General features: G+C 42.2%; 2 protein-coding genes across 2 annotated transcripts; one reads left to right on the top strand and one right to left on the bottom strand.

The window, feature by feature from the left end:
* Positions 1 to 303: 303 nt before the first annotated feature.
* Positions 304 to 5,801, top strand: LOC117856827 (uncharacterized). The gene is made up of 3 exons (XM_034739245.2): positions 304 to 444; positions 540 to 736; positions 2,150 to 5,801. The coding sequence occupies exon 3, from the start codon at positions 2,308 to 2,310 to the stop codon at positions 5,437 to 5,439; it is 3,132 nt and encodes a 1,043-aa protein (XP_034595136.1). The 5' UTR covers positions 304 to 444; positions 540 to 736; positions 2,150 to 2,307; the 3' UTR covers positions 5,440 to 5,801.
* A 793-nt stretch (positions 5,802 to 6,594) lies between these two features.
* LOC117856829 (probable E3 ubiquitin-protein ligase LUL2) lies at positions 6,595 to 9,581 on the bottom strand. The gene is made up of 3 exons (XM_034739246.1): positions 9,142 to 9,581; positions 7,780 to 8,278; positions 6,595 to 6,981 (listed from the first exon to the last, which is right to left on the bottom strand). Exons 1-3 carry the CDS (start codon positions 9,432 to 9,434, stop codon positions 6,844 to 6,846), a joined length of 930 nt encoding a protein of 309 aa, XP_034595137.1. The 5' UTR covers positions 9,435 to 9,581; the 3' UTR covers positions 6,595 to 6,843.
* Between the last annotated feature and the right edge of the window lie 2,286 nt (positions 9,582 to 11,867).

Below are 11,867 nucleotides of genomic sequence, written 5' to 3'. Positions count from 1 at the left end.
TTATAAGTTGGTGGACCTACTTCAAGTTATATGGTACTAAATTGAGCATTTTACAAGTTGTTAGACTAATTTGCACCCATAGTATTAGAGTCTTTTGCAAAGAAACACAAGAGTTACCATACCCTTGGGATGGGCAAATATGTCATTTCACCCCCTCCAACCCAAAAACCTAGATCTAATGGCAGTATTGTGATAGGTGGTTCAGCCAAGGACAACCTTGATGGCAATCTAATAAATATTAGCAAAGCCAGGGGCAAACGTTATGGCAGAGTTGAAAATTTCAAACGGCGCGGTGGCAAATTTTGCCGCGACCAACCTCTAAAGTCCGGGAAGCCCACCTCACCCCCCGCACTCTTCTTATTCCTCGCCTCCGCCACCGGAGGCTCCGTCATCGCCGGCGCCGCAGCTAGCGCACGGGCTCCCGGCGATAGGATATCTCACGCAGTAAGTTAGCTCCCTCTATTGTGCCACTGCCTCGCTGCCCGTCCATGTTCTTGTTCTCCCGCTTCTTTTCCTCTCATCCCTGATTTACCTCGCAGACCTCGTCGAATACCTCGCACCGCAGGCCTCATACCAGATTGCGCGACCGCCGCAGAAACACATTTTCAGGCCTTCCACCGTCAGAGGCCACCTCAAATTCTGCGCTTTTGTCGTTGGCGCCCACCTCCCCTCTACTGGTGCGGTGGTGCCAGAGGTGCAGATCCATCCGGACTTGAACTGGTCTCCTCTTCTGTGGGTAAGGAAGCCCTATCTCTCCTGGAGTGATAATTCTAAGAGTCAATTTGTTTTGTCTTCCCTTTCTAGTTTCTATGCAGCATTGTAAGCCATCGAATTGAATTATCCGTTCCGTCATGTCTGTTCACCTCGATATCATCTGTTTGCGTGTCATGGAAAGCTATTACTGAAATTGCGATTTGTAAACAACCATGTGCGGCTTTAAGCTGCAGAACATTGTGATATTCTGGATCTTTTAGAGCTAGTTTGGGAGTCCTGATGTTAGATTTTAAAAATGATACATCAAGAGCATTTTGGTTGAGGGCCCATGTGAACAAATCAACCTTGTCTTCATAAACACGAAGTGTTTTGTTTTCCTTTACTACAGGACTACAGTCTATGAACTGCATTGAGGGAAATTGATTCTGTGACACCAAAAGAACTGGGTTTAGAAATATACCACCCAACAATCTTGGTTCACTTTAGTACTACTGAAGGATCCCTCTGTTTAGAAATTTACTACTCTGTCATATTTTCTATCCATCCATACTCATATCTGTTCATTTTGCCGTCTTCTTCACCAGAGGGCCTCTTGCTCAAATCACCTCCTCACCATGCTCAAATCACATCCTCACCATGCTGGTATTGCATTTGGCCGCAGTGTCATTTGTTTATGAGTACTTTTTTAAAAAAACATACGACTATTTTGAGACTGTGGCATAAAACTACTGATGCCTATTGGAAAAACCTATATCCATTTTGACACTCTGTTGCAAAAACCTACGACTTTCTCACCAGACCTAAGGCTGACATCTTGGGTTGGTCCATGGTTAGAAAGTTTTAGTTTTTTACAACTAAGTGTCAATATAGTTGTAGGGTTTTGAAATTTTCTCTTTGCTTATTGTTGTCCAGATTGCAAGCAGAACGTTCCTTGCTCGACCAAAGATTTGGGAACAGTAAAAAACACAAACCAATTTATTGTTGTCCAGATTGCAAACAGAACATTCCTTGCTCGACCACACATTTGGGAACAGTAAAAAAAACACAAACCAATTTGCAGCCCACTATAGATTTGTAGGTGAATTCAGTCAAAGGAGCAAAAGCCAAAAGTGTTGTGCCTATGTACTTGGGATAGCCAAAATCAAAACAAAATACCATGGGCTTCATTGTTCTATTGCGGTCTTACTGAGCAAGATGAAAAATCCATTAAATACTGATTCTGACACAAGATAGGACCAAATGTTTAAGGTTGTAATCATACCCTTTTTTTTACAGATTTTCCATTTTATGGGAAATTTCACAATGCTTGCTGTTTGTTGAAGGTGCTTCTTGCACGGTTTTGTCAATTTGATCATTATGAAAGTGCTAAAATGGCATTCGAATAATTAGATTAGAGTCCATTAATGCGTTTGTTTTATTCTTCCATAACTTGCAGGCAGGACCTGACATGCCATAGGCTCTATTTGCTTCTGAGGGAAGCGAACTGGTTCAAGGTGCTATGCTTTTGGATGGTTTAAGGAAGGGTTGTAAGCCTTGCGTGGATAACATTTTATATTAAGGAAGATTTAGGGAACCAATTTGGAAATCAGTACAATGGAGTGCAACAGAGAAGAGGCCTTGAAGGCCAGAGAAATTGCTGCCAAGAAGTTGGAAAACAAAGATTTTGTTGGTGCTAAAAGGATTGCCCTTAAAGCACAGAGAATTTTTCCAGAGGTTGAGAACATACTCCAGCTGTTAACTGTCTGTGAAGTACATTGTGCAGCAGAAGCAAAGATAAATGGAATGTTGGACTTTTATGGAATTCTCCAAGCGGAAGGGACAGCGGATGAGATGACCATAAAGAAGCAATATCGTAAGCTTGTTCTCTCACTCCACCCTGATAAAAACAGTTATGCTGGTGCAGAATCTGCTTTCAAGTTTGTTGCAGAAGCATACTCAACATTGTCTGATCGAGCAAAACGATATGCATATGACATCAAATATAAGGTTGCTTCTAAAATTGCACCAAAGCAGGCTAAACAACCGACACAGGCTGCAGAACCAACACGGGCTGCACAACCAAATCAGGCTACACAACCAAAACAGGCTGCAAAAACAAAGCAGGCTGCAAGACCAAAGCAGACTGCAAAACCAAAACAGGCTACACAACCTAATACGGCTAAGGAACCAGAACAGGCTACACGGCCAATGCAGGCTACAGAACTAAAGCAAACCAATCAGCCGAAGCAGGCTACAGAACCAGTGAAGACTACAGAGCGAAGTAACAAAAATGATGCCAATAGAAGTAGCACAGCAGGATATGGACCATCAGGTTCACCACCCACAGATGGGTGGACATTCTGGACAGTGTGCATCCACTGTGAAACAAAATATAAGTACTATGGTGACGTACTGAATCGTCAGACTCGCTGTCAGAACTGCAAGCAAAATTTCTTTGCATACAAGATAGGCGAAGAAGATGTGCCTTCTGTGTTCTCGTCAAAAGCAGCCAATGGTGCTGGGCAACAGGGCTGTGTTCCCACTCAACAAGGCTGTTCAACAAATTTCTCTTCGAAAGAGAACAAACAGGCAAGGCACGTGATGAATGGAGCACAATCTGGTGAACAAATGAAGAGGGGTTCAAAACCAAGTGGTGAGGGTATGGTTAATCATACAGAGACAAGTGGAAAAGGAGTTGATTTTTCTGCAAGGAATCCATCTAAAGCATCTGCAGCAAATGGAAATGATAGGGCAGATGATAGGATGGCATCTGACGCTATCGGACAAGGTTTTGGTGATGGGCAAAACCTAGGTAGTGGGGTGGACACATCAGGAGAGCCAGGTGCTGCAGGGACCCCTAATCCACGGAGATCTTCTAGGAGAAAGGCATGTGATGATGGCAACAACATCCTGAATTCTCCAAATAAAAAGAGTCGGAAACTCAAAGATTGGTTCTCAAATGCTGCCTTCAGTTCTAATAAAGTGTTTGATGATAATGTTGCCCATGCTGATGGAAGGGCTAGTGAACCTCATGTCCCTAGCAACACAAATAAAGAAGGGAAAGATTGTACTGTTAGCGAAGGCAATCTAAGAAACAACAAAGAAGCTTGTGATGCAACTGCTGAGAAGCCTTGCAATGCTGGGAGCTTCACATACCCTGACCCAGAATTTTTTAACTTTGATGAGCGCAGGGATGTCAATCTGTTTGCAGTTGATCAGATATGGGTACTTTATGACGACCTTGATGCCATGCCAAGATATTATGCTAGAATAAGAAGTCTTGATACTACCAACTTCAGAGTTCAGTTCACTTGGCTGGAGCATGATGCAGCAAACGATGAGGAGGATGAATGGACTGATAATAAACTGCCTGTGGCTTGTGGGAACTTCAAATTAGGAGATACAGAGGTGTCAGAAGATCCCCTCATGTTTTCTCACATTGTTTCATGGGCGAAAGGCAGAAAAAGGGGTTCTTATGTAATACATCCAATTAAGGGTCAGGTATGGGCCCTTTATAAGGGCTGGTGTATGCAGTGGATCTCAGATGCAGACAATCATAGATCCTATGAGTATGAAGTTGTGGAGGTTCTTTCAAACTTCACGATGGAAGCTGGTGTCACTGTTATCCCCTTGGTTAAGGTTGAAGGTTTCGTGAGTTTGTTTGCAAGAACAAAGGACAAATCATCATTTGCTATACCATCAAGTGAACTACTTCGATTTTCCCACAATATCCCATTTTTCCGAACAAAGGGAAATGAGAAGGTCGGTGTCCCATGTGGATTTCTTGAACTAGATACTGTATCGCTTCCTAGCAACCTGGACGTAGCATTTCCGCCAGTTACTCTTGATTCTTGTGTGCCAATCAACAACACAATGAATGAATTTGTTGATTTGACTGGCAATACTACACCTGGCCCTGGAAATGAACAAAGTGCACAAAAGGGAAATCAGAGACATGCAGGAAGGTGGAAAAATCATTCCCTTGTAACTCCTACTCAGCAGCATAATGCATGTCGTGTTAGTATGTCCAGTTATTCCACCCAGCAAGGCTGCCCCTCCCCCACTATTTTTACGTATCCAGAAACAGTATTCTACAACTTTGAAGAAGGCCGGTCATATAATAAGTTTGAACGAGGCCAGATATGGGCTCTTTACAGTGATTTTGATAAACTTCCCAAATACTATGGTTGGGTTACCAAAGTTGATCTGGATCCATTTGGAGTGCATCTGACTTGGCTGGAAGCTCGCCCTCAATCGGAGCAGGAGAATATGTGGTTAGAGCAAGAACTACCTGTGAGCTGCGGGACATTTAAAATCCACAACTGGAGGATCAAGTATGACACAAATGATGCATTCTCTCATGTAGTAGAAACCCAAGTTGGTTCGAAACAGTGCTTTGAAATTCACCCACAAGTAGGGGAGATCTGGGCAATTTACTGCAATTGGTCACCTGGCTGGGTTCCTTCCAGCAAAGATGCTTGTGAATATGCCATTGGTGAAATTACTGAGCGCACTGAAGGTAGCACAAAAGTCTTATTTCTCACTCAGGTAGAGGGCTATAAAACTGTATTCAAGCCAGACAATGAAAGGAGTATTCTGGAGGTGCCAACAAAGGATGATTTGCGGTTTTCTCATCAGATACCTTCTTTCCGCCTGACAAAAGAAAAGGGTGGCAAGCTCCGTGGCTTCTATGAGCTGGATCCAGCTTCTATTCCTGATCCTTACCTCTCTGGGGGTACCCACTGAGGCACTGACTTGCGGAGGCCGAATTCGGCTGCTCAGAAGGAAGACTAAATTCCTTCACGTTAATTGAAGCGGTGATCAGTTGTATGCGCTTCGGGATGTCTGTGCACCGGGCAAGTGTGGCATCCTTCGTCTTGTAGGCAGAGTAAAATTTGTATCTCTAATGTTGATGCCTATGAAACTGTGATAATTCTATTTGGTAGACTGGTAGTGTTATCTGCAGCCGAGGAGCGGCTGCCTTCTCTATGATGTGCTGCAAAACAGCTCCGCGTTATTTATTATGAGCTTCAGGATCATGTTGACCAGAGAAACATCATACTGTAAATTTAGCAGTATCTATTTTGTTTATGGTGCTGTTGACCCGATGATGCTGCAGGGACCTAGTTGCGCTGAAGGTTTTGTCATGGTAATCTTGTGCAGTTAGGCATTCTTTCGGTTTGTGTTAATTGCTAATGTATGCCTTTTTATAGATCTCTACATTGCCTAACTCGTCAAGACAGGCTCTACTTGTCCAACGGATATTTAGGGCCTACGGTGTTGCTCCCGAACGTCGTGTGGGTTCGACTCCTGTAATTTGCGTTGAATGGTGCTACGTGCAAAAGGACGCGCGCATGTCTGCGTTCGTGCACCCAAGGTTCGAGTGTAGTACGTCCGGGTCATGTGCGGCTTTGTAACCTCTTACAAAAAAAAACCTGTAAAACAAAAATTACCACACATACTAGTTCGGTGTTATCAACTTCATTCATCAATCATCGTAGCAATAACCTGTACTAGGGTTTGCACAAAAAGAATCTTGATTTTCACAAGCAACTAGTTTGCGTAAAAGGACCTAATTTTCACTCACTATAATTCACTTGCTTGCAACTTCCTAAGACTGTCGGAACGAATTCAGCGTTGCGTTCTCTTGTTCTGCCCCTTCAATTTGCTTCGAAACTTCCTTCTTCCGAATTACTCAGGTAATTCGATGGTTAGCCAACCATGACATAGGTCATAGTATCCGTTGACAAATGTGTACAACAAAATATTGGAAGAGTTGCTTCCAATCTGCCATGTAGAGTAGCACCCATAGTTTCATTGTAGGCCTCCTGAGACACAAACATCCACTAATCGAAAAGCAGGGGATGTTCAAACTTCAAACAGGCTCATAGTACACAACACTTCAAGCAATCTGAGTAACCGAATTAAGGCAACCATCTCTGTTGTGTTATGCAAACCTGCAACAGGCTTGTATTGTTAGTGACAGTACCGATTGTGTTTCAAGTAAAAGTTCAAGATTAAAAGCTCAAGACTACGGAGATATGTACTCTTAAATCCCTTCATGTTCATCCTATTCCAAGGTAGTTTCATACACGAGCAATATATTCAGGATGATTGCTAGTGACTAAAATGGACTCTTTTCATGGTCTCCTAACTACTGAGCTCCTTTTGATGACCACCAGATTCTGTATCAACCTTGATCTCCAGAAGTCCCCCAACAGGTTGCCTGCATATGGGGCATTTGTTGCTCTGGAGTCTTAGAAGTTGAGCACACTCCCAGCAGAGACACTGCGAAAAAAGCAACAGATATCATTATATTCTCTCAAATGTTAGAGTTGCAAAGATGGCACTGCAGTTAGACTAGTTTCATGTTTGATCCTCCTTTTATCAACTGCACTGAGTACAAAATGAGTCATTTTCGTACAAATTCCTATACACTAGAAAAGTAAAACTAGTATTGCATCTGGAGAAGAATGAAAATAATTGTAATAATGCAGCACGTATCATATTACAAGCCACATTGGATTCTCAAGTTTTTGCTTCAATGCTAAGAGAAAGGAACATGAAGAATCTTTCCTCATAATCAATAGTCATCAGAAATTTGGAAAGAATACAACAATTACCATAATGACAAGTTTTAAGGGTTTAATTGTGATCTTACAATGCACATGGGACCATTAACATGAGAGACTTCCTTCCTCCCAATTACTATACTCTCCTACTACAACAACTACCAACAAATCATCAAGCAACTAATGCATTTTCAATGAACACAGTTTTATTGTCTTTACAGGCATGTACTGTTCCTATACCTGCTAGGTGTGCATTGAGATTCATACACTGTGGGTAAGAGACAATGATTCCATCTGATTTCCTACAGTGCATGAATCTCAATGCACATCTAAAGGTGCAAGACACCAGAGCATGTCTCCTTCAGGGCAAAAAATGATTTTGTCCATTTTCATGCCATTGTAGTGTCTAGTCCAGTTCCGAGTAGGGCAAGGGGGAGTGGTAATTAATAGGCCTAAATATTATAAATGAATCTTGATTCATAAAGAGGATACTGAGTATGATAGAATAGCTTACCATATGCCTGCACGGAAGAACAGTTGTATCTCTTGGTTCTGAAAGACAAATAACACATTCTTTCCCAGATTCGTCTTCATGATTGTTCTCATCAGCTGTGTTGCCAATACCATATATCTCCTGCAAGACATATCGCGTACCATTTACCCACAACATCTGCTGCACAATACGAACACCATATTCTGCATTGTCTTTCTTTGCAAGTATAGCAAATTTAACCAGACACTTTGATGCCTCATCCTCATGTACCCCTTCTAATTCTTGGTTGTTTGACACAGCCACATCCACTTTGAATGCAACTGGGAATATACCACCTTCACCAACCTTAGTTAGCTCAGATTCTTCAAACTGAGAGATGTCGATTCCTGTTCCACTTGGTTGCTTGAACTCCTGATCATGACCTTTGTCGAAAGCTGTTGTCACAGGTTTGAGCAAGTTTTCCTTAGTAGCCTTCAAGATAAGCTCTTCGTCTTCTTGCGCAAAGAAATAGACAGTTATGCTGTTCAAAGGATGAATAATCAAGAATCAGTCTCGTAATTAAAGATGGCATGAAAGTTCTACAGATAATTATAAATCAATACGAATAATAGGTGGCATTGTGGCAACAAAACCAGGGGCCTCTGAAAGGATACAAAGAAATGAAGAAATAAATGCATAACCTCAAAAGGTAACAAAAAAAAGACACAGGAATCTGATAGGTACAATATAACTGTATGTTTTGAGAAGGCAACTCCACAAACAAAAGCGCATGGCCAACAATCACGGAGATTCTGAGAGCATTACAGCTCAACCAAACCTATCACATTGTAAGTTCAACCTCGATACCTAGTGCAAATCACTAACCTCGTGTTACTTTGTTCAACTTTCTTTTTCAAATTGCCCAACAGTCAACACAAAGCTGCTATGTGCTAAGAACCCAACATAATGAAAATTAAAATATATTCAAGGAATAGGTGTAATTTGATCATTTAGAAGCAACCACATCCTGTTGCTCAATCAAACAGGAGCACATGATCAAAAGTGCAATGGTTCTAATCAATGTTCAGAATTTCAGCTGAAAATCAGTGATTTTCAGTTCTGTGGGGTTAAATAAATAAAAATAGGCAACTTTAGTTTTCGTTCAGATAAAATCCATTCATTTTTTTTTTCAAATGTCAACCAAAATTTGCCAGAAAAACAATGAAAATCTGGGCCAATTTTCAGTCTACAGGTTCTATTGGCACCTCAGGGCATGAAGAGCCAAACGACTGGTCACGGCATCGCCATTTCAATACTTTGAACTAACCAAGAAACCGAAATTCCAAGAACTAACCTAGGACAGACCGAGGCGGGCGAAAAGGGAAAGAAAAGAAACAGAGGGACCTTCCGGGGGCGTCGGCGTCGAAAGAGAAGGCGAGTAGGAGGCCACGGCCGTCATCATCGGGCTCCAGCCGCAGGGAGTCCCCCTTGATGTTGACGCCTGCGTGCACCGCGACGGTCCTGTGCCGCTCCACCGACGCGGGCACCCCCAAAGGCGGAGGCACCGGAGCGGTGCCCGGGGGCCAACCGGGGTACCGGTGGTAGTACGGAGGGCGCACCCCGTGCAGATGGGCCTGCAGAGCAGGCGGCGGAGGCGGTGGAGGAGGAGCGCCGCCTCTGCTCCGGAAGTTGCCCATCGTCTTCTCCTTGCTGCGGTTTTCTTGATTTAGTTTTCCTGCCGGTGCGATTGGCCAGATTGGTGGCGAACTGAAAAAGTTTGCGTTGAGTTTGACTCTTACTGCAGCAACCTTGCAAACATCTTTCGTTCACGGCCTGTTTCTGTTTGGTTTTAAAAATTAACGAAAAATTAGCTGCGGGGCACCGTTTAACACTAAAAGAAAGGTGTCTTGGTCAAAACCGCACTATAGATCACTTTTAATTTAATATTGAATATTATGTCTGGACACAACTCACAAATGCACCGATCCACTGGCTACCTCTATTTCTCTCTCCGATGACTCCCACTCCGGCTGTCACGTCCCATGATTCCCTTTTTTCTGTTCTCCAACAAATCTAACCTTGTTCAAAATTGCTGAATAACTTTGCTATAAATAAACCCCCAACGTGTATTTTCTACGTTATAGAGCATCTCTAGAATTTTTCTAATAAATCTTTTAGATAATGGAGATGCTCCGATATTATTTCAAGATTATTGGTAGTGTTACTTTTACGGTTTCACAATAATCTTATCACAATCCAACTACCATAATGGAAGAGTCATAATTCTCTCTCTATTTGGGTGAGTTTAAATGGATTATTGGTTCATAAATGGAATCTAAAGCAGATGCTCTTAACCCTATTTCGGTTGGTTGGATGAGCGTGAGCAAGCCAACGACCAATGTGTCGTCCAATTGCTACAATACTCCCATTTTAGCATTTTATATTAGAGATGTGCTTCCGTTCAGACATGCTTAGTACCAATTTTTTTCTTCTTATGCTAACTATGTCAGCAACTCATAGGACCTCTATTCAAAAAATCCAGTTGTAATAGCAAACCTATTCAGTTACCTAGAGTATGAAGGCCCCTGCTTCTTCCCGCCTAGCTCCTTCTCTTGCAGGTGGGGAAGGAGGCCCCTAAATGTAGTTGGGCTCAATGCCTCTCCTGCGCGGCATGCACCCAGCTAGCATCCTTCTATGCTGCACCGCCTTCCTCCACTATCAAGCACTTAGTTGCCCTCCTCTGCCATCCGATCTGTGCTGCACAGAGTTAGATAAGCGGCTCCCTAGCTACTGAGCTCCCGAGGTCAATCTTCTCGCATCCGACATCAACCGTGGCTGCATCGCCGAGCTCCAATAGTGGCCATCCCTAGCGAACATCAAATGTGCCCGAGCAGCTCCAGGGCGTGCATGGGTACCAAATAGAAGTGGTGGGTTGCTCGTTTTGACATGCAAAAGGGGTGGCTACTCATTTTGCATTACTAGAGAAAACACCAGTCGGGAACCCCTTTAGTACCGGTTTCGCAACCGGTACTACTAGTTCGGTACTAATCGGGGACCTTTAGTACCGGTTGTTTCAACTAGTACTAAAGGGACCCTTTAATAACAGTTGGGGAGACCAACCGGTACTAATTATTCTTTTTTCTTTTCTCATTTTCTTTTCTATTTCTTTATTCTATATTCGTATTTCGTATTTGCTTCCTTTATGTATACCAGTTCTAATACGCTAATATATATAAAATTGGATTTATCTTTAATATTACATTTGAGATACTATTATATATATATAGACATATTGTGCATAGACATATATGAATAATATTACGTTGCCTCAACTTTCCAAGTTCAACATTTCGTATCTACTATTCTGAACCCAAGTCCTGACGGTGATGTAGATTTGATCTATCATTATGAACTCTCTCGCTGGATTTACTACCTCGTCCAGAAGAAATCCACAGAGTTGTTCTTGAATTGCCCTGATGCAATCCGTGTCGAGGACTCTGGACGAAGAAATCCACAGAGTTGTTCTTGAACTGCCCTGCATTAGTCCGTGTCGAGGACTCTATCCTTCCTGACATCATCTTAATTTATTGTTAAGAATTTTGTATACGTACGGTTAACTCGTGGTCGGCTATACGCTTCGGACCTACAAAGCTATGGATGAACTCACATACATAGTATCCGTATAAATTGTTACCCGGCTCCTGTCTCCAACACTATATATATGGAAAAAAAGTTATGAAGTATTTGTTGTGTTAAAGGAAATATCACGAGATGTGAAAATTCAACATATACTAGGAAATTAGTCTTCCAATAAAGTTCCTCCTTGAATTCACCACGTGATTTCGACGGAATCGAGCCCATGCTTTATTCAAAACGTCTATGATGTCATTGTATTCTTGTTTTGATTTCCTCAAAGAGTCGAATACATATACAAATCTCATATCAGGCACGATAATAATGAGTATCCAATGGTATCTGTACAACCAAATTAAAGATAGTTAGTCTTATGTTTAATTGGTAGTTTGGAAAAGAAAGAGATAGGAAACACACTTACTTGAAGTTGTACGGTAGTAGTATGTCCTTCTTGTAATAATGTTGCCTGTTGAGAAACTTATATATATTTTTCAATG

Source organism: Setaria viridis, chromosome 5 (assembly GCF_005286985.2).
Source record: "Setaria viridis chromosome 5, Setaria_viridis_v4.0, whole genome shotgun sequence".
NCBI classification, from domain to species: domain Eukaryota; kingdom Viridiplantae; phylum Streptophyta; class Magnoliopsida; order Poales; family Poaceae; genus Setaria; species Setaria viridis.
The sequence above is the reverse complement of the archived record's forward strand: the minus strand, read 5'-3'. Positions and strand labels throughout refer to the sequence as shown.